Genomic DNA, 27,720 nt, shown 5'->3' with positions numbered 1-27,720 from the left:
ATTATTGATCTCGCACTCCAAAATAAATGTCTCCTTAGTAAATGGTTGTTTAAGCTAATAAATGAGGATGAGGTGTGGCACAACTTGCTTAGAAACAAATACCTTGGAAGTAAGACACTCACACAAGTGGAAGCAAAGACAAGAGATTCTCACTTTTTATCAGGCCTGATGAAAGTTAAGGATTTACTAAAATGGAGCACATTCCAAATTCAGATGGGACCCAAATAAGGTTTTGGGGAGATACTTAGCTAGGCACTACTCCATTTAGCGAAAAATACCCTTTGCTTTTTTAACATTGTGAGAAATAAATATGCCACAATGGCGAAAGTAATGAGCATTGTCCCACTCCATATTTCCTTCAATCAACCTATAATAGGAGACAAACTAATAGTTTGGTATAGGTTGGTGACAAAATTAGTCAACATTAGCTTATCTCAAGAAAAAGGATGTTATCCAAATGGAATTTGCATGTACATGGTCAATTCATATGATAGATCCATGTATACATCCTTCCCAAGCAAATTCCTGTGTCAATTGAAGATAAAATTCTTCCTTTGGTATTTGGGGAAGAGTTTATCCTCACCAAAGATAATCTAACAAAACGTAATTGAAATGAAAATCTGAAGTGTTATTTTTGCCATCAAAATGAAATCATACAACACCTATTTTTCGATTACCATTTTGCTAGATCCGTTTGGTGCGTTATCAAAATTGCTCTTCGTATAAACACACCGAGTAATATTATCCATATGATAGGTAATTGATTAGTGAGCATAAAGCGTAAGCATAAGAAACAAAACTATTTGTTAGCCTATACCGCGATATCGCAACATATAATCTTTTACAAGAGGATAATCCCATCTTTCATGCAAGTACTGTTCAGAGAATATATTGGCTAAGATATTAAAACTTGCTACAGAAATTAGAGGAGAGGGAAGATGTATGCAAAGCGTGCCAAACGAGGCCATGACTATTACAATTTAATAACAGATTATAGGGTGGATGAATTGAAGCACCATGTAGTTTGTTAATTCATACTATTACTATTCAACCTTTTGAGCTTCATGATGTTATGATGTAATAATAAATCAGGTTGTGTACACTGTCACTTGATGCTGAGGCTAAAAACTCTATTATATTATCTAAAAGAAAAAAAGCAAACCACCTCAAAATAATAATATTCCGTCTCAATTTAAATAATATTGATAATCCATACTCATGCCAAAAAGGAATAATCTGAAGCATTCTATACCAAAAGTAAACCAAAGTTACTAGACCAAAGGATAGATAACAAACCATTTCTCATTGGGATAACAGGTTTTTGACAGTTTTAAGCTGATTCTGGAGGGACCACACATATCAATCCCTGGTTGGATAACAGGTTTTAAGCCATGCACCACCAAATTCATATAAGCATGTTCGAGTAAATGAATTGCAACTCTCAGAAACGAAGTTAGGAGTTTTACATTGTTTATTGTGTCAAAAGGTAATGATAAACCAAAGCTTAAAATGGTGTCTCATTTCACGTAAAGCTAGATCCTGGGAAATCTAAGCTCCAATGTTCTCATTCTTCAGTTGGTCTTTGCCCCAAAACTGATATATCTTCATACCTTTTCTGCAAGTCCATAGAACAAAGAATCATCAGCCGAGCAATTGAAGCATTTTGGGGGAGTATGACACCATTTACAGGTGAACAATGAGGGAGCTTTAGCTATATGCAGTAGTAACCAAATAAAGTTCCTAGAAACGGAGCAACAGCTTCTGTACCTAAACGGGGTTTAAAAATGGGTTACACACAGAAGAGAATGATCTGCATGCACATTTTTGATGCACTGTGCGTATAAACAGAAGCCTGTCAACAATTGGTGGCTGATCATAACGAAAAAACTTTCGAAAGGGTTCCTCAATTGAAATAATTAACATGTTACTAGTTGCACAAAATAGTTAATGCAGATACCAACAGAAGATTGTGCAATAGTGTGCTATGCCCACACATGACAAATCTTCATCCATGAAGTTGTGATCCAGAAATCAGCATAATACATTGTGGGGTTTTTTTCTTCTTGTATCCTCAATTTATATCCTCTGTGGTAAGCATAAAGACAGGAACTGATATTACTCAAATGTTATTCCATCCATAAACCTAAGAAGACCACAATTACCTGGGTTGCTCCATTTTTACTTTTGAGCTTAACTGTTCAATTCTTCATTAAAAACATTATTATCCTAATGTGATTGTTAAGCAAGACTCAAAGCTAAACATACCCATAAATGTTGTTAAGGATAAGTTTTCTTGATAAACGTTGTATCATGGAAGTTCAATGATCCCTGTCAAATATTTTATGTTCCACATTCCAACTGCTTACTCAAGCAAGCAAAAGCAACAAGTTGAGTTGCAAGTCAACATTTATCCAGGTTTGGCATCAATCTTAGCATTGCACACTAAATTGTGCAAATAACAATTTAACTGTCCTCTTCCTTGTCAAAGTCAAGCATTCATGATCCATGCATATGTGTCATGTGATGTGGAAATGCAGTTTGGGTTGGCATGATTCGAAACGTATATTTAGAATAAAACAGAATTGTAACACACATGGCCAAGTCCTCTTGAATTTTGCTATTTCCTGCATACAATCAGGCTTATTTCGGATGGAAGGGGAACCCTCTCGATTCCCATGGATTGGAGCGGAAAATAAACTAACTTCCCTACCAATCCCCAAGAATTCGGAGGGATCCACTTCCATTCAAAATAAGACGAAAGCGCCAAGCAGTCATTCCAGCTGTCTTTGCAGAACATTATTAGAGCACACTTCACACATATAACACAGGATAGAGTTTCAACACAAAAACAAAATAAAGCACAAAGAAAAAAATTCTGTAAATGCCCAACTAATCTTATATGTGTTTTATAGCTTTTGCTCTCTATATGCAAAAAGATGATAAATCACAAAAACGCTACCATGACCTTGAAGCAAATAATTGGCAATGCAGACTGCCTTTCCTGTTATCTTTCTATCCTTTGTTATTGACAACAAACGAAAACTCCTAGATAAGCCACATCATCAGAAAAAATATCACAATTTGATCTTTTTGTAAAATAATCTGAACCATTGATATTACTCTAGACTCTCCTAACAGATTCACCAAACAACTGCCAATTCACCAGTAACTGCTTCTTAGATCTTAATGAAACAACACCTGCAAGCATGGCACACGACCGATGCAGCCTGCACCCATCCTTTCTGTTCTAACTGCATTACCGTGAAATGGCAGGACCATACTGAATTTTCCATGCACAAACCATGCTAACCTCCCACATAAAATAAGCGGCAAGGCTTTGGCAGTGTTCGAGAATGGACATTGCTGGCACGCCACACGGAAGTGAAATCGCGCAGTGCTGTGACCGACCGATGAGAACACAGTAGACGGTGAGAGTCTAGAGAGCCTCGGGTGAAGCAGATTATGAGGCTCTCGTGAGACTAAGCTAGTGTTTGGTTGAAGGAGTGGTGAAATCAGATTACAGGGGAATGAAAGGTGGGATGGGTGACTACATTCTTTGTTTGGTTTCAAAATGTAACTATCAGATACAATAATGCCAATACGCCACTACTAATTTACACAACAATCCAAATCAATCTGATCATGTCCTTGCAGAGGGGAGCTCCTGGACTCGTGAAGGTAAGCCAAGTGGTGTCGCCGCATGGAGCTTGTCGAGAGACCGGATGGTGATGTGCACCTCCTCCTTTCATTCTCCTCCTCAGATCCTTCCGCCGCCGTGCTCATGGTGGGCTCGAGCACTGGATCTTGCTGCCGAGCCCCTGGACCCCCATGTACTACCCGGCCGGATTTGGGAAGCAATTGGAAGGGGAGCACCCGCTGCCATGAAAGCAGAGAGGTCACAGGTCTAGGCTGGAGATTGGAGGTTGAAGAAGACTTTTGGCTATGTGTTGGGCCATGCAAAAAAGAAAAAGAAAAAAAGCCCAAGCACTCCAACACAATTAGCATCCAATTCCCATTCTGAATGAACCATAGTAGAAGCACAGTTGCATGTGCTGTGCCGGTGGGTGGCAGCAGGGCCAGAAGGACATGCACGACGGTCAGGTAACGGCAAGAAGGTGACGTGTGACGGTCGGGTGAGGTGGGTGGGCGCAGGGGCAAGGAGGAGGGGTGAGCGTGCGGCGACACTACTAGTCTGGAGCGAGGAAGACGCGAATGGTATTGTAATGTGATACCGGTCAATTTGGAGTGAGATGGAATATGTATAGCACCGACATCCCATTCCCTAGTAAGCAATAATGGACCAAGTGAACAAAACGCATTTATCAGTATCGCTTACCCTTCGTAATCGGATTACGTTACAAAACAACAAACCAAACACCATCTAAGTCCTATTGCTACCATGATAATCGGTTCTTAGTTTATTTTTTCCTGCATGATGAATAATGTTACAGAAAACAATATAATAGTTCTAGTGCAAAGAAGAGAATTTTAATTCCTTGTAATTTGGGAGGAATTGCTTCTTTTAGATAAAAAGTGATCCACCCATCCAAGTCTATTAATTCGGAGGAATTGTTTAGAATGGCTAGAAGCCATTGTACTGTCATGAAATAGAAGAGACAAACAGTTGGCGTGCTCCCATCATGAAGAATCAGTGGAAATTATTTAACACATTTGACTGGATTGAACATCTTAATAGCCAAAATCATACATAGGATCGATTAACTAGACACTGTTATGACTTAATATCCGCAGATTTTTCACAGTTATTGATATTCTACAGTTTACCTTCCGTCTTATTTATTGACCGCATATGTATGAATAGTGGTGATTCCCAATCACTTACATGTATGATGATGCATCTGAGATAAAGATAACGATATGCATATGTAATTAGCTGACGTCTGTTTTTTTATCACAAGTTTGCAACACATGTTAATTGTTTCGTCAATTCATGTTAGAAGATGCTCTAAGAAGTAAGAACGACAATGGCCTGAAACAACCGACGTTTGTTCTTCAAGAATAAAAATTGCATACCAATATATGGTAAGTGAATTTACAAGGCACTGGTGTATGTGAAGAAACATATGGACCGGCTGGACACTTTGTATTGTTTCATAAGAAAAGGATTTGGATACTAAAACTTTCTAATGGATAATTCAACCAAATTTGATCTTTTCAACATTACTTTCACATATCAGTTTGACGGAACATTGCTTTCACGTCGTTATATGTTTTAATGAACTTTGGGTGCAACATTTGCAACTTTTATAGCATTAGCACGTTAAGTAGCAAAGGAAGTCTGTCTGATCATTCATATGTACTAAAACCTTTGAAAAAACAATTTTACACCCGATACGGATGAAGGTACACCGAATTGCGTTTCATGCATTTTGAAAAAAAACCCACATATTTCTCGAAATAATGTAGAAATAAGATAGGTTAAATCATGTGCCCACATAGCCCCCCAGCAACGCAAGGGAGGGGAACCTGGTTTAAGAAAAGCTACAGTGATAGTTCAATTTTCTTCCCAGCACTGCAGCTGTTGCAGCACAAATCGACACTACTTATCCTAGCACGCAGCATCGCACTCCAAACAGAAAACAAAAGAAAACAGAAGATGCAATGCGGTCAGGCAACCTAATTGTGCACAAACAACGAGAATCACTCCACATATTCTCACATCTGACATTAATACAGGCCACAGTCGCAACACAAACAAGTTTCTGATCATAGCAACGTGGATCTTCTTCTCTACTTGGCGGATAATAAATGCAAGATCTAGCATATGACGAATCAAGAAAAATTAAACAACAACACAAAAGGTAAGGGGGGCAGAGAAAATAGTACCCCGATGTTGTTCATCTCCCAGAGCTTGTGGACACCGTAATCGACCGCCTGCGACGAAACCCAACCAAATCAGAACCCCAAAGACGGCGATGAGTACGAATCAAAGAGAGCACGAGGAGGGAAGGGTGGATCTGGAGATGGGGATCGGGATCGGGGAGGAAGGGAGGGCGCACCCGCTCGCCAGCGAAGGCGCCGGCGACGACGAATGTGACGTAGACGGCGTTGCGGCGCATAACCACGCGGTAGAGAGTGTCGAAGAGGCCCATCGCTGCTGCTGCGGCGGCGGCGCCGGCGGCGTGCGCCCGAGAGAGAGAGAGAGAGAGGAGAGGAGAGACGGCGAGAGTGGGAGAACGGGAGCCTCGATGATGGCCAATGGGGGATCATCGATCCGTCGAGTGAAACTCGGCCCGAAATCGCACGGCCCGGGTGCTTCCGAACGGCCCATCATGGAGTGGGTGCAGCCCACGAGACAGAAGGTAAGTATTTTCTTTTTTCCTTTACCTTTTTCCTTTTTCTTTATTCTAACGGAAGGAAACAGAGGCCTCGTGGGAGTTTTGAGTCTACGGCCGTTGGATCCGGTCGAGGGTGTTGATCTGGCCGTTCACATGTCCCTTGCCCTTGATCTTGCATAGGGACGAAATCGCTGGACATATAGCTGTCCACGAGTCCATGTCGTCGAATCCTCTTCCTACTTGCGCAATTTCAATTCCACTTGTGCTTAAGCAATCCCACGCTACCTCTGCCTGAACTCTAACCCGCCACTCTCGTCTCCTCCTCTTCTTTCTCAACCTCGTGGCACTACTTTCCCGTCTTTCCCACCACACCGCCTTTGCCTTCTCCCGTTGGCAATGTCGCATGCCGCGTCATCCTGCTAGTAACGCTACATGTCATTTCCTCCTATTAGCCTCACCACCACCACCGCTCTTATGCCCTTGCGTAGTGGGTCCGTCACCATGGACTGCTCTCGTGCTGTTCTCTCCTTCGCCGACCACTCCACTGTAGATCGATGTCATCAGCTTGCTCTCTGTCGGACCAAGTCATAGTCATTAATTCACCATTATCTGTATTTTGCGATTTTCTACCTTTTATACACACTCGACAAATTTATATATTTGATTCAACAATGTTTCAAACCTAATTCAATAAATTGATATTAAATGTTCAACCGTTTGCATGTAATATGTTAAAACACGTTTCATATGTACCCAATATTTTTTAAATAATTGAATCAACAATTCATGAAAACTAATTCAACATTTTGGAAAAACCTTTGTGCATGAATTCTTAAAAAAAATATTAGAAATGTTGTTCTAGTATATTCGAATTGTTGAAATAGTACATTAAAATATCATTTTTAAAATATAAATAAAAATCATACTGGACCTCAATTTGTTGTATTAGTTCTAAATAGCATATTGGTTCAAACGGGTTTGAAAACGAATCCACCATTCGAGAGAAAATGAATTCAAAGTTTTAAATTCAAACTAAACTCCCTTACCGACCCATCCCACCACACTCTACTAGTTACCGACACATGTCCATCCTCCTCAAAGCCATTCATTCGTCGTCTGTCGCCACCATGAAATGCAAAATGTGCGATATGGAGTCTCATTTCGCACGAGCAATGTAAATCTTGGAAGAACCGAGACTAGTGAACGACCCTAGCCTATAATGGGTTCCCATATTTTGGGCGAGCCTAGTGGCCCATTTGAAACCATTCATTTTCCATTTCCCATGTAGAAACGATGGAACCCGGAGCCATCAAGTGAGTGCAAGATTTATTGTGCAAGGGATGGATGATTTTAAGAGGCATGCAATTGTTAGCTGCAACATGCCAACATGGTTAGAGGTGCGGGGACTCTAGTAGACAAGGAGATGGCTAAGCACATTGCTAACTGTGGGATCCAAAGCCCAAAATATGGATTATAATTTTCATAGGCCGGATAACTTTCTATCGGAAGATTTCTCAAAGCATTTTCTAAAAGAAGAGGATTTCTTACATTAAGGTGGACTGGATTTTTTTATCAATAAAAAGAAATGTTATTCACAAGAAAGAGTATAAGATTCGATAGAGATAATGAGAATGAGATTTCTGAATCATAGCATTTAGAAGCCTACAACTGCCACATCGAGCATCACAAGTGACCAGGGGCGGACCCACAAGGTGGTCCTGGTAGACCTAGAATTATCCTGATCCAACCTAAAATTTAGCTTGATTCTTAAAAAAACATCGAAAAAAACCCAAATAATATCGAACGGTCAGCGGCCGCACGTCAGAATTGACGTCTCGGCTGCCTCGACGCCTCCTCGACTCCTCGTAGTCCTCGCCTCCTGTGGACGGCTGCGACCTCGGTTTCCCACGCCTGCGCCACTGCGGACGGCTGGACGACGCGGGACGACTGCCGACTGCGGTGCCGCCTAGCCGCTTACGCCAACGCCAGACGCCCAGTCGCCCACGCGAACAGCCAGGGCTAGACGGTAGACGTCTCGGCAGTACGTCTACGCGCCTGCGCCTACTCCTACACGGTCATGCGGCTACGCCTACACCTGTGGGCTGCGGCTAGCGGCTTTGCGATCTGCGCCAGACGTGATGCAACCGAACTGACTGCCAAGCGGCGAGCGTCAGACAGGAGTGAACTTGCACGCCCAGGGTGACTTGTCTAGTCTATTGTCTACATCAGTACATCTTGTCAAGTTGTCATCTTCCCGCAGGCCGCAGTGAGCCAGTGACTAGGTGAGCTAGCGTCTAGCCTGTTTCAATTTTCATGCCATCCATGCTTTCATGTTGTGCATCACAGGCTCACAGCATCAGTGAGCTCTCCGTTCGCCGATTTGTGCCATGGTACCTACTTACCCATGTACGTGTATGATCAGGTTTAGGTGATGACCCTGCACAGATGAAAAGGTAGGGAGATATTGCCTCGCTTTTCCGGAAACATGAATCAAAGACAAAGAAGATTGCGGCTGATTCGGTTGAAAAGTATGTTCAAAGTCAAGAACAAGAACCATCTCGTGTTCCGGCTATGGCTGAAGAGCAATCTCAAGAATAACTACATCATGTTCTGATTCCGGTTTTGGCTGAAGAACGACCTCGAGAATAAGAACCACCACCAATTTGTGATGTTGGTCATCTCAAACATGATCCTGCCTTAAGAGGACCTATTACAAGCTATAATGTCAATGATCAAAATGCAATTTGGAGAGGATATATTCTAAAAGGTCCATGCCAACCTTATGCTTATGATTACCCAACCAGGAACATATACAGTAAAGATCGTCACTTTAGTATTATTTGGTTCCATAAATATTCTTGGCTTGAATATAGTATTGAGAAGGATGCAGCATTTTGCATGGTATGTTATTTGTTTAGCAAGGGAGGCAGTAAATTTGTTAAGGGTGGTTGGAGAAATTAGAACATAGGTAATGATGCACTTGAGAAATATGTGAGAGGTATAGATAGTGCTCACAAAGCTGCGCAAGAGAGATATAATTTATTTGTGCAAGGTAAACCAATTGATGATGTTATTCTGGAGGTGTCACAACATGATCTAAGTCTCTACAAGGTTAGGTTGACTTATTCACTTAGATGTTTGAGGTTTCTTTTGCGTTAAGATTTGCCATGCCGTGGACATGATAAAAGTGAGGAATCTAGCAATAAAAGGAACTTTCTTGAACTTTTGGACTGACTTGCAGGAAATAATGAAGAGGTTAATAAGGTTGTTCTGAAAAATGCTCCAAGAAATTGTATTTTGACCTCTCCTAAGATACAAAAGCAAATTATTAAATGTTGTGCCGGGGAAACCACTAGAATCTTACTCAAATTCGTGGGCAAGGATATAATGGGGCTAGTAACATGAAAGTAGAGATTAATGGGCTGAAAACATTGATCATGAAAGAGTCTCCTTCTGCTTATTACATCCACTTTTTTTGCACATCAACTTTAATTGGTTCTTGTTACTGTTGCCAAGGGAAATATTGGTTGTGCTATTTTCTTTGGACAAGTTTCTCGATTGCTGAATATTATTGGAGTTTCTTGTAAGCGCGCATGACATGCTTTGAGATGTTAGAGCTTAAAAACTTAAGACTGCACTTGAGTTAGGTGAAATAGACAGTGGGAGTGGATTAAATCAAGAGACGGTGATAACTAGGCCTAGTGACACTCGGTGGGGTTTTTATTATAAAACTATTTTGCACATTATTGATATGTATTCTACAATTCGAGAAGTACTTATAACTCTTGGAAAGGATCCCAAACAAAGAGATGATTGGCCGAACATACATGCTATGGTTGATGTTTTGGAGTCATTTGAGTTTGTTTTCAATGCACACTTAATGCTTATCATTCTTGGATACATAAATAAGTTGTCTCAATCTTTGCAAAAGAGGGACCAAGATATTGTTAATGCAATGTCACTTGTGACTTTGGCGAAGGGAAGACTGCAACAAATGAGGTCTCATGGGTGGGAACAATTCTTTGAAGAAAAGGTTAAATTATTTTGCATTAAACATGTCATTGATATTCCTGCATTGGATGGTAGATATGTGCCTCATGCAAGATCCCCACGGTTTTATCCGGTTCAAACAATTGATGATCATTATAGAAGAGAAGTGTATATTGGTGTTATTGATCAAATTCGGCAAAGAGCTTGACAATCGTTTTGATGAGGTAAATATGGAGTTGCTTATTTGCATATCAACCTTGAATCCCTTCAATTCTTTTGATTCTTATGATGCACATAAAGTCCTTAGGCTTGCCAAGTTTTATCCTAAGGACTTTTCAAGTGTGGAATTGATAAGACTTGAACTCCAACTTGATAACTTCATTGATGACATGAGGAAAGATAATAGATTCAAAGGCCTAAATAATCTTGGTGAGCTCTCTGTTAGGCTTGTTGAAACGAATAAGCATGTTATTTATAACTTGGTGTATTTGCTTCTTAAATTGGTATTGATCCTACCGGTGGCGATAGCAGGTGTTGAAAGAGTATTTTCGGTATTGAGTTTAGTGAAGGATAAATTGAGAAATAGAATGGTGATGAGTTATTGAATGATTGTTTAGTCATATATACCGAGCGAGATATCTTCTCCAAGATAATTGAGGATGACATAATCAAGTCTTTCATGACCATACGAAAGCGCAAAGTGAAGAATCTAGAATAGTATCGTAATATGATGTAATCTTTTATTTATGTAAAACCTTATGTCAGGTTGAGACTATTTATATTATGGTTTTATAAATTTGAGATTTATTGTTGAATTTACAATATTATACCGAATTTATATTATTATTTTTTCTAATTTTATACTCTTTTATCAAATTTATGACCTTAAAAATTTAGATACCTACCCTATAAAAAATCGTGATCCGCCACTACAAGTGGCTACGGGTGAGTGAATGTGGCGTCTTTTTTTATGACCCACGTCGAGAGTCTACGATCGCCGAAGATAGAATGTTGCTTACAGGTGAGTATGATCTCTAGAACAATGTTCAAACCTGGTGTCTGATACTGTGACTCACAACAGAATTAGAATTAAGAATTTCTACGTCATTCTTCTTCCTCTAGTCATCGGTAGCAATGGGAAATTACAGATCGTATCACAAAATGCATGCCCTCGGTTGGTGGTACATTTAGCACAAGTAACATTTTGCCTCTTCCCACATTTCAGAATGATTAGTTTATTACTGTAACCTTCCAATAAAAAACCCAGCCGTTCAGATATACGCCCGCGCTCGCAGAAAGTGCTAAAAACAAAAACAAAATCGAAGCGAGAGAAGCAGGGAATAAAAAACAGTTCGAGCTCGCCACAGCGAGAAGCGACTTAAGCGAGAGAGAGAGCGAGAGAGAGAGAGAGAGAAGGGGGTAGGCGCGGGCATGGAGAGCGAGATGGCGGAGGAGCCGCCAGCGCCGGCGCGCGGCAGAGCTGGGGGCGCTCCGCTGGCGGCGGTGGCAGAGGAGGGTGAGGGGGAGGCGCCGGCGGCGGTGGGGTCCAGCAAGACCATGGAGCGCGTGGCGGCCGCGAAGAAGTTCATCGAGGACCACTACCGCGCGCAGATGAAGAACATCCAGGAGCGCAAGGAGAGGTATTGAAATCCCAACCCCCTCCGAATTTCTGCTCAGAGGCATCATACTTCGATTCGTGCGCGAGCGATTTGGCTAGATCTCGCGCGGGGGGCGGGCTGATCGAGGGGTCGAGCTGCAGAGTGGAATGCGAGCAGAGGGATTATGGGAGTTCGTATGCTTGGATTCCTGTGGGTGTGCGGGGGACGCCGGTTTTGAGCTGCGCGTTCAGCTGGATTGGTAGTGCGCGTGCTCTGGGAGCCTTTCATCGTGGTTGCTTGTAGAATGTGGCTGTAAGCTCTACTAACGCTGACTCTGTTGAGCTTTCGAGTGCGACCGAAGGATTAGAAGTAACCTGGCTTGATGCGAGATTAAAGGGGATGTGGTAGTACCTGTTAAGTGTATTGAGCTATTGCTCATTGCTGCAGTTGACCTGAGCCGCTTGTGGCATTGTGGAGTCCAATCTTGAGCTTGATTATTGGCTACTTGCCAGTTTTAGTTCAACGGGTTAAGAGGGCTTGCCGTCGGGATGGACAATTGCCACTAGATGTGGTAGTGCGTGTAGATGTTATATGACTGGAGGAACACAAAGGATTTTTATATATGATAAGTCAAAATCGAATCAGACGAGGCAAATTTACACTTTCGACAAATAACTTTTTGTAAACGAGTTGAGAGGCATCCACGTGTCATGCATGTCAACATGCTTTACAAGTGACTTGGACTTCATTGGCATATTTGCTTTCTGAAAACCTATTACACATTATTCTTTTTTATGTCACTCGTGCTTTAGTAACACATTCTGGAAAACCAGCTCATAGCATGCACACACTTCAGACATATAATTTCGCAAAACTATCACATAAACTACATATTTATGAAATTGCATCACAAAACTAATGATTTAGTGTGTCTATTTATCACAAAACTGCAGATTTAGAGTGCTAATTTGTCGCAAGACTACAGATTTCAGCTACACCCTCACCCACCTTGCCTTTTGACCATGGTTTTTAAGGCGTCGCCTAGGCGACAAGGCACAACTCGGTCGCCTTACGCGTATTCCTTCTTTGGCCTGATTCCGTTGTTTCCCGCCCTTTTCCGTCTCGATTTAGCGGTCTGCAGCTGTCTACCATCCTCCAGCTTGATTTCGCCATCGTTTGTCCATCTCCGGCCGATTCCGTTGTCTCCAGCCTTCTTTGGCTGTGCGAGCCTCGCCAATCTTATCGGTTTTGATCAGGAAAGAGGTTGTAGGAACGTGGAGAAGCAAAGTAGGTTGAGGGGAGCTGAGGAGTTGAGGCGGCACAACTCGATGTGGAAGGGAGCATTGGGGGCGATGGGAAGATGCGAAGAGGCGGTGGCAGAAGGAAATCCTACGATGGCTGGTGGCTTGTGGAGCTGGAGGGGGTGGGTTAAGATGGCTGTAGGCCTTGGGTGGGTTACGATGGGCTGGCTTAGGTTGAGTGGGCTTGCTAGGTTGAATGGGTTGACCCCTAAACTTGCCCATCTCTCCTGTTTTTCCTTTTTTTTCTCTCCTAGTTTTCCTCTGGTCTGGATACTCTGTATGTATATATGGCGTCGCCTCGCCGGCTCGTCGTGCACCTTAAGTGCCTAGGTGGCTGGAAGGGGGTGGGTCGCCATGCCTCCGCCTCGCCTTACTGCCTTAAAAACCATGTGTTTGACACCCATCTAAAATATGTGTTTTTGTGATATATTGGCACACTAAATATGTAATTTTGTGATGTGTTACACTAAATCTGTAGTTTTGCTATGCAACTTCTAAAATATGTAATTTTGCTATACAATTGACACATTAAATCTATAGTTTTGCGATACAATGTCGTAAATCTGTAGTTTTGTGATAGTTTTGCCAACATATTTGTAGTTTTGCGAAATTACTCAAAATAAAATGAAACACAAACCACCACTATTTGGTGTACAACCATATGCATCAAGTGTGATCACCATTCAACCCAATGCTCCATGCAGACACAAACATAACATACATACTTTGCGTCCAACCACACCCTCTCCCAATGATCCCTACGACTACATTTTGGAATGCAAATCACCTTCAATCGAATGGAAACTACTAGCAGGTAGCTCGGCAAGCTATGATCCATGGTTCACACTACACAATGCCAAACACTGATCTGTGCAAGCAATGGCAAGCTATGATCAACTTAATGGATTCTTTGCATGCCAAACATCTCCTCATCCTGGAACAAAATCCATGCTTGCAATGGGTTTACACCAAAGAAACAATTGATAAACGCATAAGCTTTTTTTAAGTATACGGGGAATTTCATTGTAAAGCCAACAGTCTAAGGAGAGGATTCTAAAGTTGTGGGTTCATAGTGGAATCTAGACTCTAAGGGAGTTCCCTAAAAATTTATAATACAAGCTTGAAGAACAATTTTGGACCATTGGTTGGTTATGGGACAGCACCAAATATTTGAGATGATGTGGCGCTCATAAGATTAGGACACTCCAAAGATTGTAGTTTGAAAACACTCTCTTGTTTTCTTTGTCCTGTTCACAACTACAAATTGAAGTTAAACGGACACTCTGGAACTTATTGGGATTAAATTTTGTCTCAAATGGGATATTTCTCTTCCTTGTTATCCTTTTGTGATGCTACTTTTTATTGAGTATGTATCATTTGTCAGGTTTATTGCTTCATTTTGAAAATTTATTTTTCATTATCTATCGCCCGTCACTGTTTACCTCCGTACTTACGAAACTTGGGAATGTTGTACCATTTGTGTTTTTAGGCGCTTGATTTTGGAACAACAGCTAGCTTCTTCACAAGTTCCCAGGGAGGAGCAGATAAACTTAATAAAGGATTTGGAGAGAAAGGAGACTGAATACATGAGACTTAAAAGACATAGAATTTGCGTGGATGACTTTGAATTGCTCACCATCATTGGAAGAGGCGCTTTTGGGGAGGTTTGCACATTCCTATGTCTTGATTTTTTTATGTTATATATTGTTTTCCTATTAAATTCAGCATATTTGCTCAATAAGCAGTTCATAGCCAAATGAGCATGTTTCATACGATATTTTGTTTACTCCTAGATCTATAACATCTACGGAACGCCTGATGTTTACAGTACAACCATTGCCTTCCATGCTTGAGCTTGTATCCCTTCAGTTGATAGCACAAATTTTGCTATTCTAACAGGTTCGACTATGTCGGGAGAAGTCCTCTGGTAACATTTATGCAATGAAAAAGCTAAAGAAGTCTGAAATGGTTGTCAGGGGCCAGGTAAGACAAAGAACACTGTACCACTTATTATGGCTTTTCTTTCCTTTGCTAGTAAGGATATGGTAAAATACAATACTTTTATTTTAATATGCTTTGATGCTAAGAATTGTCAGTGATGTTAAAAGCAATATCATCATCAGAACTATTATAGTCAATGTCATTTTAGAGAACAAAATGATTGTACTTGTTAGGAATAGCAACTTGTATTTCCTGGAAGCTCTAGGCTAGTATATATACACATATACATGTGACTGCAAGAAACTCCTTATAGACCGGGATATTAAACAGTGCAATACACACACACACAACCCCCCCCCCCCCCGCGCCCTCAAACTCATGGGGGATCAACCACACTGAGTTTGAAGAGATAGAACCTGTGCTAAGCTGCACTCTGTGCCTTCGTGAAGAAATCAGCCAACTAAAGCTTGGAAGGAACATACTGAAGAGCAATCACCTCATCCTGTACATGTGTCTGTGTGTAAGAAGCATCAACACCAAGGATTTGTTTGGTTCACGGGACGAGGCGGATGGGATCGCCCCGTCCAAGTTTTGAGTCCTACCGGGTGTTGGTTCGTGGAATTGCTCGGGATCATCCCGTCCAAGATTCCTTCAAAACCTAGACGAGGTGGTCCTTCAAAAAGAACCGGACAAAGCCATCTAGGTCGCTTGCCGAGACGCCCGTGCTATTGCTAGCCTATTGTTTGCACGTGCGTGTTCAAATTTTTCATTTAATTCTCGATTTTATTTGAGAGTACAAGAATAGTCCAAAAATTCTAAACATTTTTATGAGCAAACTAGAGCTTACTAGCAATCTGTTTTAATTGGTTTGATCCATAAAGCCTGAGCCAATATTTAATTAAAATTCTCCAAATAAGCCTACTTTTATAACTTCTAGCAATTTTTAATGCCTCAAATAAATTCCCAAAAATATGAAAAAGTTCAATAATATTTTTCTTGTATGATGTACTAATTTATAAAAATGTTTTCAACCCTAGGTTATTTGGTGAAAAAGTGAGTTTTTTTGTAATGCTCAATTTATATGTGTTTTTATCATTTCATGTGATATTATTATTTTTTAATTCAATTTGAATTAAAACAAATTAAAACATGCACAAATTCATCATACGCACTCTAATCCCATCAACTAAACAGAAAACTGGCTCATTCTATCCACTTTGACCCCACCAACCAAACAGAAAACTGACCTATCTCATCCATTCCAACCAAACAGAAAATTGGATCATCCCATCCAGAAAAACATGGATAAACCCTGTCCTATCCAACCTCGCCTTCCAACCAAAGACACCCTAATATGCTTAGTGAGCTCATGCTTCATCGGATCCCGAGCAATACTGATAGCATATGTACCGTTTGAGTAAAGAGAAGTAGGTGCAGGAGAAGAAACAACAAAATCCTTAAGTAACCACCGTAAGCAACTGAGCTCTGCTTTCAATAGTGCCATGGCCCGTAACTCAGCCTCTGGACTAAAACGAGAAACTGCGGTATGCTTTTTAGTCTTCCATGCAATGAGAGAACCACCAAGGAAAACACAACGGACAGAAATAGACTGATGATCAAAAAGATCGCTAGCCCAAGTAGCATTAGAATAAGCACGAAGCTGTAGAGAGTTGGAGCGTGGAAAGAAAAGACGACGGGAGATAGTCCCACGAAGATAGCGCAAAACACGCAGGAGATGACTATACTGGAGTTGAGTAGGAGCAGAAACAAACTGACTGAGGATGTGCACTGCATGAGATATTAGGACGAGTGACACCAAGGTAAACAAGACTCCTAACTAGATGACATTAGCGAGTGGGGTCCGCAAGAGGCTCACCACCGGTGAACCGAAGGTTAAGATTAAGTTTCGTAGGAGTGACGAGTGACAACAATGCGCTCATCAGTGAGAGAAGTATAATGAAGAAGATCCTGAATATACTTCTCTTAGGACAAAAAGAAGCCCTCGTATGTAGAAGAAATCTCAATCCCAAGAAAATAGCGAAGAGGACTAACATCGGACATAAGAAATTGGTCATTGAGACGAGCCTTCACAAAGGCAATATACTCAAAATCATTTCCTTTAATGATCATAGCATCAACATACAAGAGAAGAAGAGTCTGACCACGAGAGAAAGTGTGAACAAAGAGCGCAAGATCATAAACACTAGTAGAAGAATCAGCGGCAATGATCATAGAAGAAAAATGCTCAAACCAACCTTGAGTGGCTTGCTTAAGGCTATAAAGAGAGCGACAGAGATGACAAGCCATGCCCTCAGAAACAGAACACCTTGGTGGTGGGTGCATGTAGACCTCACGCAACTCACCATGAAGAAATGCATTTTTAACATCAAGCTGGGAGATAGACCAATGATGCACAGAAGCAACAGCAAGAAGATTGCGCACTGTAGTCATGTGGGCTATCGGAGCAAAAGTCTCATTATAGTTGTGACCATGCTCTTGCTGGGAACCACGGGCAACAAGACAAGCCTTATAACACTAAGAGAACTATCAGAGTGGGTCTTAATCTTATAGACCCACTTGCACGTGATAGGATGAACTTATGGGGGACGAGGAACAAAATCCCACGTGCTGGTGCGCTCAAGAGCAACAAGCTCCTTAGCTATCGCATGCTTTCATTCCTAATGAATAACAACCTCACGGTAAGAAGACGACTCAACAGAAACGACACCAGCAAAGCCAAAACGATCAAAAAGTTAAATTGAATGGCGATCACGAAGAGAATAGCGAGAAGAGGAAGGAACTGAATCACCAGAACGAGATGACTCATCAGAGAGCGGCTCAGCAAGATGTGACACAACACGGGAACGACGAGTGTAGTGGAAAGGAAAATGCTCCACTAAACTAGAAGTAGTAGAATCATGAGACGAGTAGACCAATGGCGTGGAAGGCACCGAAGCAGGCATGGCAGGAGAGGGTGCCAACGGTGCCCAGGGAAGTGAAGAAGAAATAGGTGTGGCAGGAAAGGTGAGAAAGGACAGAAGCTCGATCAAGGATGCTGAAGAAGTGGAAGGTGTGGTACGAGGATAGAAGGGACGAGACTAATCAAAAGTAATATTCCTAGAAATACGCATCTGGCGAGCAACAGAGTCCTAATACCTATAACTCTTATGCTCAGCACTGTAGCCAAGAAAGACACACTCAACAGATTGAGCAGTCTATTTGATACGTTCACGAGGAGCGAGAAGAACGTAACAAACACAGCCAAAAAAACGAAGAGATGAGTAGCCAGGAAGGCATGCACATAGACGCTCAAAAGAAATCCCACCCTTGATAGCAGAGGAGGGTTGGATATTGACCAAGTATGTGGTAGTGGAGACCGTCTCAGCCCAAAAATGAGGTGGAACAGAAGAGGCAAGCATTAGCTCACGAGCAGTCTCAAGGAGATGATGATGCTTGTGCTCAGCAACATCATTTTGAGCATGAGTTCTAAGGTAGGAGAACTGAGACAACGTACTCTGTTCAGCAAAAAAAGTAACGAAGATGCCCAAAAAGAAATTCACCAGTAGAATCAGCACGAAAAACACGAAGAGGAGTGTCAAACTGAGTGCGAATCATAATAGTAAAAACCTTATATATAGATAACACCTCACTACGAGAAGACATGAAATAAATCCAGGTGTGGCGAGAGAAATCATCTATAAAGATAATATAGTAGTTATGACCCCCTTTCGAAACGAAGAGAGCCGAACCCCATACATCTGAATGAACAATGTCAAAAGGACGTTGAGACATTGACTCACTATGAGTATAAGGAAGCTGAATCTGTTTACCAAACTTACAACCCTGACAATCTAAGGACGCATTTCCTGAAACAAACCCTAAAAGACCATGACTAATTAATGAAGATAGATGTGACTCACAAACGCGACTAAGATGATGCCACTGTTGGAAGGAGCCAGTAGTCGACGAAGCAGAGAGACCGGCAGCAGCAGCGGAAGGAAGATGAAGCTAGTCAAGCTCCCATAGACGTTGAGAATCGTGGCACCGAGGGCTAGTACCAGCCAGAGCACCCATGCGACGATTCTGAATACAACAAAAGTCAAAATCTAGAATAACACGACAACCATGGTCAGTAAGCTGACCAGCTGACATGAGCTGCATGGTGAGTTGTGGAACATGAGCAATAGAAGGAACACTAAAAGAAGAAGTGCTAAGGGTGTCCTAACCAGCAACAGAAAGAGAACTACCACCAGCGGTGACAACATGAATAGGAGAAACAAGTGGATAAAGCGAAGACAGACTAGAAGAATTAGAAGTCATATGAAAAAAAATGCTTCGGAGTTGAGAATCCAAGGAGAAGTACCTGACTACGTAGAAGATGGTATCTCAATAACAGAAGAGAGAGTGACAAAACCAGCATAACCTGTCGGTGCAGAACCAGAGGTGGCAACCAAGCGACGAAGCAGTGTCACAATCTCCTATTGAGTGCTGGTCAAAGAGGTAGTCGAGGTAGATGCACCTAAGGAACGTCGAAGATACTTCTTCCGGTAACATTTAGCCTCGACATGGCCCTCCTTGCTGTAGTAGGCGCAGCGAGGGCAACCACCACCACCTGAAGAGGGTGCAGGTGACGAAGGAGTCATACTAGGAGCAGATGACAGTGCAGTCGAAGATGTAGGCGCAACAGGTGGACGAGCAGCAAGGACTGAAGGAAGCAGTAGCAGTCTAGAACCATGCATATGAGTCTCCTCAGAGCGTAGCTCCATAAGAGCCTCCACAAGCGTGACATGAGGATGTTGAGCAAGCAGTTGAGCCTGACGTTGCTCAAACTCCGGACGAAGGCGAGTCAGGAACTCGTAGAGGCGTCAAAGGTCATGCTAAGCACCAAGCAACACTGACAAGAGTGGCAACCAGCAACAGAAAGAGAGTCCAACTGACGCCACACATCCGCCATTTGAGCATAGAAAGCTACAATTGTGATATCACCCTGTTGAAGAGACTGCTCCTGGCGAACAGACAGATAGAGAGCATCCCTAGACAGTTCATAGGTCTGACGAAGATGAGTTAACATCTGAAAGGCAGTAGAGAACGCAACAATCTCAGAAGAAAACTTGTGCTCCACACTAGCAATCAGAACAGACGTCGCATGAGCATCATCATCCAGCCACTGAGCACAATCAGACAACCGATCACGGTACAGCTCCAAAGCTTCCTGATAGGCGGAGACAGTCTTCTCATAAGCAGCTGTGGTGATGTCAATAGTTGTCCTATCTTTTTGTCAATAGTCGGCTTGCACAAGCTCCGTTGGAAGCTCCAGGGAAGGCGAACAAGGAACGTATACATAGAACACCCTAAAGACAAAGGCCGCGCATGTGAACGTGTATATGCTGCACGAAGTCCTGATAGTTGGCACCATTAAAGATCATTGAGCACAGAGGAACTGAAACAGTGCTCAACGACATTTTGAAGAGGTGACGAATGATGGCGAGAGCGTAAAGGGGAGCGGCGATTGATGGCAAGAGCGCAAAGGTAGCGGCGAGCAACAACGAGAGCGCAAAAGGGGAGCGACGGTCGATGACAAGAGCGCAAAGATAGCGGCGAGCTGCTGCAATGTTTTTATTTTTTTTTGCCTTTTGCTTTTCAACGAGTCAAAACCAACTCAACTCAGTTGATGAGGAGGAAGTCGACGAGAGGCAGCGGGGAGGTGGGGGAAGAACGTCGACGAGTCGGATGAAAATCGACAGGAGGGGTGGATTGGATCTAGGTCAGACGAGTTGTGTCCTAAAAGAAACCTATCTCTAATACTATGTTAGGAATAGCAACTTGTATTCCCTGGAAGACCTAGACCAATATATATAAACATGTACATGTGACAATATGCTAGAAATCCCTTATAGACCGGGGATATTACACAGTGCAATATATATATCTAATAGTACTATGCCCATATTATAGTTTTTACTGAATTGGTTTGCATGCATTGTAGTGACAAATTACTTTATTACAAGTTCTTAGTGATATAACTATGACAGAAAAATTATGTATTCGACAAAATTACATGCTTATTCTAGAAAACAAAAAATACCTAAGCATTATTTGAGCTAGACTTGTTTTTGTGAATTTGTTTATACGGAACTTGATATGCTATTTCATTAATGTTTTTTATTGATTTTTTTACAACATTTCCACTGTATACTAATGTAGTATTTAGTATGTTTATTTATCAGTTCCTTCCATTGGAACTAATGTTTTCATTATATGTGTATTAGGTGGAGCATGTTAGAGCTGAACGAAATTTGCTGGCTGAGGTTGGTAGCCACTGCATTGTGAAGCTATATTATTCTTTCCAAGATGCTGAGTACCTCTACCTTATCATGGAGTACCTTCCTGGTGGTGACATGATGACCCTCCTCATGAGAGTGGATACTTTGACTGAAAATGTGGCTCGATTCTACATTGCTGAGACTGTTCTTGCCATCGAATCCATTCACAAACATAACTACATTCACAGGTTACATGTTTCCGAATCCGATTCGTATAGCATTCAGTGTGTTTTTTATGTATACTCATTTTTCTGCTTGATTTATTATCCTTGCAGAGATATTAAGCCTGATAACCTACTTTTGGATAAGAATGGTCACATGAAATTGTCAGATTTTGGATTGTGCAAGCCAATTGACTGTTCAAAATTGTCAACCTTGAATGAAGATGAACCAATGACCGATGAAAACCTTAGGGAGTCCATGGACATTGATCGTTCTTTCTCTGATACAGCAAATGGTAGGAGGTGGAGAAGTCCAAATGAACAGCTTCAGCATTGGCAGAAGAACAGGAGAAAATTGGTGAGCATATCTGCTTACTGAGCATCTCACTTGTTACCCTAACTTCTTCTCTTTATCATAAAATTATTAATGAGCATTTTTTTCACATGCAATGTTAATGGCTTTTCAGGCATTTTCAACTGTTGGGACGCCTGATTATATTGCTCCAGAGGTTCTATTAAAGAAGGGGTACGGAGTAGAGTGTGACTGGTATGCTAAGACATTCATATTCTCATGCTTAGTTATCTCTTGTTTTCATCTTCCGAAAAAACTTATCTCTTATTTTGAATAACTGCAATATGATTGTTCATGTCCATATTTCAATGCAGGTGGTCTCTTGGTGCAATCATGTACGAGATGCTTGTTGGGTACCCACCATTTTATTCAGATGATCCAATAACTACATGCCGAAAGGTTTAGTCATTTGGCTGCTGAATAGTTTCTTGATTCTAATTTCGTTGGATGTATTGCCACTTTGCAATAGTTCAGTTAGATTATTTTGTTTGCTGATGCAGCTTAATACAGAGCTTATATTTAAGTGTTGAGTTTTATGTTTTACTGAAAACATTTCTTATATTTGATACTTTTAGTATGTCTGGTATGTTAGAACTTAGACGTTTCATGCCTGGAGCACCCTGATCAAATGTTGCATTGTGCCAAATATAGTTAAGAGGAGTATGCCAAAATGGCACTGGATGGATTTCCCCTAGTTCTGTATAGTTTGCCAAATATTACAAAAATTATTCTTAGATCCTATGTGAGAAGAGGTTTAAAAAACAAATTTCCTTGTTCTTTTGTTCCTAATTACCTTGATGCTGATATAATTTGAAACCCTGAAATACTCATCTTAGATTTCACCTATTTGTATGAGACCCATATATTTTAAACCTCCACTAGGGATATGTAACACGAGCAATGAGCTATGATGTAGTGTGTCCAACTTTTATAGGCCCTTCCATTTTTGTTGTAATTTTTTGCACTGAGTATGTCTTATAACTTTCTAGATTGTGCATTGGAGAAGCTATTTGAAATTTCCAGAAAATCCAAGGTTGTCCCTTGAAGCAACGGATCTCATTTGCCGGTTATTATGTGATGTTGACCACAGGATTGGAAGTGGAGGGGCAGATCAAATAAAGGTAAATTATCTTTCATTATTATTAAGTACAAGTACTTACAGATGTTCATCTTGAATGATACGGCTCTCTGTTTATATTATTTGTAAGGTTGTCTAAATCATTTTCGTTATCTTTTTCTTAGGCTCATCCTTGGTTTCGAGGAGTTGAATGGGGTAAGCTTTATGAAATGGAGGCAGCATTTAAGCCACAAGTTAATGATGAACTTGATACACAGAATTTCATGAAGTTTGAGGAAGTAAGCAAATCCTTCTTCAATAGTTGTCTGCCTGTGCAATTTATAAAACACTTTCAGGCTCCAAGGAATTATTTAACTGTATTTGGTGTGTTGTTCATTCAACTTTGTATGTTTTATTATCGTGCATAAATTATTAATAATCGTTTGCCTCTCTCAACTCCTTTCTGCAGGCAGATCCTGCTCCAGCAAGAACAGGTTCTGGGCCCTCAAGGAAGGTACGCACCATATTCATAAGTCTGAGGTTCAAGAAAGCTAGTGTGAAAGTGCATTCACTATTGGTTCCCATTTCAAGATCATCTTTTACACTAGAATATCGATAATACATTGCTCATGTGTTCCTGTGTGTTTGATTCCATAAAGTTGTTATTCTCTGTATTTACGCTTGACGAGGATAGAAGCCAGGGCAAGTATAAAATTACCTATAGCAGTTTATCCACTATCCTTTTTAATCTATCTCTACTAAACGAGTGATTCATTATGCTGCAATCGATGGACAGTTACTAGTGCTGTGATGAGTAACTGACCATTTGCAAGATTAGCAAACTGTTCATACTTATAAGAGTGATGATGTTGGTACACCCCAAATTTTGTCATAGAATGTTTTGCGACTTTGCATGACGCTTCCCTTGAAGATTGTTGTCGGAGGGTTAACTCCTGTCGCAGGGATCCTGAGGGACCTCTTTTTAGAGATTCGGCAGGGGGATGATTCTGAATATGTCTGCTGGAGAAATAAATAGATGTAAATGCGATGGCAGGTGTGGTGGAATGATCTAATGCAGAAAAGAGTAAATGCGCTGGGGGATTTTTAGACAGGTTCGGGCCGCACTGCGCGTAACACCCTACTCCTGTGTGGATGCTATAAATGCCCTGAGAATGTCTCTCAGGAATGTGCTGGTTACAAGAATATTTGTCTATCCTAGAGCCTCGGGCTCCTTGTTCTTCGGTGGTCACAACTTCTATGCCTGCACGAAGGTGTTCTTCGATCTCCGAGCAAGAACCTGAGAGTTCGAGCGTTCTCTGTTCGCTTGGATTCGTGTTGGATTGCCTCTACCTTGGGCCTGTTTAGCCTCTGTTGGTTCTGTGTGTGCCTGTCTGAGCTTGTCTTTGTCCGCGCCCGCCGGCCGCTTTAAATACCCGCCGGCGGTAGCGTGCCCCGAAAGAGAGGGCACGAGTTCCAATGCGCCATAAATGGAAAGGGCGTCATCATGGCCTCTGCGCGAAGTGACAGGGGTTGAAAACGCGCCCCGCGTGCGGTCTTTAGTCGTCATGATGGCGCTGGCAACGGGCGCCGCGGAGAGGGCCCACCGGGCAGTCACAGAGGGGCCCGGCGTGCCCGACCGGTCTTGTTCTCCTGCCACAGCAGCGCGGCAGACGGAACGCCTCGGGGCTTGCGATGCTATCCCGAGGCGCGCCGGATGGCGCGGGATGGGACCCGTGCATTAAATATTCCCACGCCCTTCTGCCAGAGTATGGTAGGGACTGACACTGAGCGTGGCGGGAGCAGTTGGAGGTGACAGGCCGCGCGCGCTCTTAAATGCGGCATCGTGCCTTTCACTGGCTGACACCTCATCGCTGGACCCCTGTGGGGGCCACTGACGGGGGGTTTCCTGGGTCGTCGGGGAACCGAGTGCTCGGGGGTCACTGTTCACCTCCCCGAGCACTCTCCCGAGAATGCCCTCTCTTGGTCCTCGGGGAACCGAGTGCTCGGGGGCCACTGTTCATGGCCCGAGCACTCTCTCCCGGTCTTGACTGTACGGATCCTCGGGGAACCGAGTGCTCGGGGGCCGCTGCTCACAACTCCGAGCACTCTCTCCCAGAACTACCTTCCTTGGGTCCTCGGGGTACTCGGGTGCCCGGGGGCTACTGCTCGCAGCCCTGAGCACACCCCTCCCGGTACTCGGTTCTCCTGGTCGTCGGGGGACTTAGGTGCTCGGGGGTCACTGTTCACCTCCCGAGCACTCTCTTCCCGGTTACTTGGTCTTCGCAGGTCATCGGGGAACCTGGGTACTCGGGGACCACTGATTGTGGCCCCGAGCGCCCTCTCCTGGGACTTAGTCTTTTTTACCTCGCGGAGATGACCGCCGCGGGAGGGTGTCACGTGACGGATTGCTGGCCTGGCCTCGGGATTCGGGGACCCTTAGTTCCTGATTCACCGACAATAGTTGTTTTTTATATGAATCTAGCTTGCGGGTGGTTCTTTTTTCTTTTTTCATTTGACTTTCATATGTCCATGGATAGGCATCAGTAAGTCATTTCTAACAAACCATGTGCCATATTTATTGTTCACTCCGAAGTTGATCATTGTTTTGGAACGTCGTTGCAGATGATGCTTAATTCTAAAGATCTTAGCTTTGTGGGGTATACATACAAGAACTTTGAAGCTGTGAAAGGTTTGCATCAGTCTGCAGGTTTGTTGTTTCTTTGACCATCATCAGTATCCTCTTCAAATTGTTTGCTAAAAGTACTTTAACTGGCTGATACTCATGGTAGCATATTTTTCAACAATGGCAACTAAAACAGTCTTAATAATACAGTTGTCTGATTGCTGTTGGAGCACATTGTTTTTCTTTTTAACGTTTCCTTTTGTTATCTGTTCACTGATGTTACGGTGGGTCCTTGTTACATTTCTTTTTCAAAAACGTTACTTCTCAAATAGAGAGTGACAGATATGTTCTTCTTTTGTGAACACCAGATAATTCATTGAAAAAAAAAGAACTCTACTACTAAGTCGTAGATGGTGTTTTGACTTTTCTTGCCCCCCATTACCTCTGCTAGAAGTTGGTTTAATCTTGCCCCAGCTAGCTGAATGGTAGAGATTGTGTTCTTACTTAATCTTCTGTTTTTTTAGCTCAGATGTGGTTATTGCTGTAATCAATTTTACTGTATCCTTTCTCTTGATTTTACTTATACTATCTGGAATGAAGCTTCATATTCATATGTTGCCAATGTTGACAGTATGCTGCATTATGTCAAATAGTTTAGTTACGATTTATTAGTTTTCTCACCCGCGAACCATATACGCTTGCAGACCTTCAGAGAAGCTCCTCACTTACAAGGCATTCTGTTGGCTCCACATCTGGTAGAGTATTTCATTTTGTAGCTAGTTCATCAAACCTCATACTCAAATTATTTGATCTGGTCCTTATCTTGTTTGAATTCTTACAATTGCAGATACATCAGGCACGGACTCAACAATGGAATCGAATGGAAGGGACACACACATGCACACTGTTTCATCCGGTGACCCTATGGTGCAATAACCTGCCCTGCTGTTTTCTGAAGTTCCCTGTACTACACCAGCACCGGTGCGCCTCAATGACGTGGCTTCATCTGAAGAGACCTTGCTTTTAGTCAGGTCTTGTGCCCTACTAATCGTTGCCTAGCACCTTGTTGTAGTTGTATAAACTAGAGGTATTTGGCGCAGTATGTTTCAGGTGAGCCGAGATGGGCAAGTCCGGAGGTGTATTTCCTGCTTGGCGCTGGTTGCCCAGGTTGGCATAGTATTAGATTGTTGCCTTCCTTGTGGCAGTTCTTGGCCCGTTAACATATGAACATTGAGGAAAGAAAGATGGTAACCATAGTAGGCTAGCCATTTATGTTGGTTAACTTGTTTGTACTTGCTGATGGTCATCCATTGGAGCTTTTCTATGCGCTGTGATATCCTACCGCGGGAATGCCTAGTTTTGCTTAGCATTTGCTCATATCTTTGGCCCTGATTGGAGCGTGGAGAATATTTCCCATTTCTCCTGAAATTGAACAACTTGTTGCGACTTGCTGTCGAGATTCCAAACAAGATCTTGCGATATTCCAGCTTTGGGTTCATCTTCTATGCCCAGCGTAGTAAGGGATTTCAATTTTGTTTTATAATTTTTTCGTTCACCGACGAAAAGACCGAAATTCATGAAATTTTGTTCATTTTTTTCCTATGTTTTGTGGGTAAGATTTTGTTTATGTCAGTGATTGTTTTTTTGAATTAGATATTTCGTTCTCTTCTGAAATTTGTGAAATTTCGGTGGAATTTTAATCCCCGAGCGTAGTCTGACTATAAGATCATCTGGTATCCTGATTTTTGGAGGCGTGGCAAGGAATTGGATCAATATGAACATGCAACGCGATAGCCAGTTCTTTTGCGGACATTTGCGACCTGTACAGCTGCAGGGTAGCTTGGTGAAGTCCTGGCAGCTTCGCTCGTGTCATGGTCGTGCCCGTCAATCAGGCGGGCAGTTCAGTTCATGGGCAGTTTCGCTGCGGCGGCGGTCGCCGTCAAACCCCGAACGTGGCCGGACCGCAGGGGTCGCCAATGCTGCAACGGCAGATGTTTGACAACCTGGCCTATACGGTTGCACGACCTTCCCAGTCAGCCCACCATGCTCACTTTTTCCGATTGAGCATGAGACCA

At 42.4% G+C, this 27,720-nt stretch overlaps 2 protein-coding genes across 2 annotated transcripts; one reads left to right on the top strand and one right to left on the bottom strand.

Moving 5' to 3' along the window:
* Window positions 1-1,284: 1,284 nt before the first annotated feature.
* On the bottom strand, window positions 1,285-6,206 carry LOC133885691 (cytochrome b-c1 complex subunit 9, mitochondrial-like). Its single transcript, XM_062325427.1, has 3 exons — window positions 6,021-6,206; window positions 5,848-5,895; window positions 1,285-1,615 (listed from the first exon to the last, which is right to left on the bottom strand). Exons 1-3 carry the CDS (start codon window positions 6,111-6,113, stop codon window positions 1,565-1,567), a joined length of 192 nt encoding a protein of 63 aa, XP_062181411.1. The 5' UTR covers window positions 6,114-6,206; the 3' UTR covers window positions 1,285-1,564.
* A 5,367-nt stretch (window positions 6,207-11,573) lies between these two features.
* LOC133885192 (uncharacterized) lies at window positions 11,574-26,981 on the top strand. Its single transcript, XM_062324866.1, has 13 exons — window positions 11,574-11,929; window positions 14,678-14,852; window positions 15,088-15,171; window positions 21,399-21,640; window positions 21,728-21,971; window positions 22,081-22,160; window positions 22,280-22,364; window positions 22,955-23,086; window positions 23,208-23,321; window positions 23,492-23,536; window positions 25,645-25,729; window positions 26,350-26,400; window positions 26,493-26,981. Exons 1-13 carry the CDS (start codon window positions 11,721-11,723, stop codon window positions 26,579-26,581), a joined length of 1,635 nt encoding a protein of 544 aa, XP_062180850.1. The 5' UTR covers window positions 11,574-11,720; the 3' UTR covers window positions 26,582-26,981.
* Window positions 26,982-27,720: the final 739 nt, after the last annotated feature.

Source organism: Phragmites australis, chromosome 11 (genome assembly GCF_958298935.1).
Source record: "Phragmites australis chromosome 11, lpPhrAust1.1, whole genome shotgun sequence".
NCBI classification, from domain to species: Eukaryota; Viridiplantae; Streptophyta; class Magnoliopsida; order Poales; family Poaceae; genus Phragmites; species Phragmites australis.
This window is presented reverse-complemented; position numbering and strand designations above follow the sequence as displayed.

Coding starts and splice junctions, on each gene's coding strand:
- LOC133885192 (XM_062324866.1), top strand. CDS start 11,721: ATGGAGAGCGAGATGGCGGAGGAGCCGCCAGCGCCGGCGCGCGGCAGA. Junction 14,853..15,087: donor GAAGAGGCGCTTTTGGGGAG/GTTTGCACATTC, acceptor CTATTCTAACAG/GTTCGACTATGTCGGGAGAA. Junction 22,365..22,954: donor CAATAACTACATGCCGAAAG/GTTTAGTCATTT, acceptor ATAACTTTCTAG/ATTGTGCATTGGAGAAGCTA.
- LOC133885691 (XM_062325427.1), bottom strand. CDS start 6,113: ATGGGCCTCTTCGACACTCTCTACCGCGTGGTTATGCGCCGCAACGCC. Junction 5,896..6,020: donor GCGCCTTCGCTGGCGAGCGG/GTGCGCCCTCCC, acceptor GTTTCGTCGCAG/GCGGTCGATTACGGTGTCCA. Junction 1,616..5,847: donor GGGAGATGAACAACATCGGG/GTACTATTTTCT, acceptor ATGGACTTGCAG/AAAAGGTATGAAGATATATC.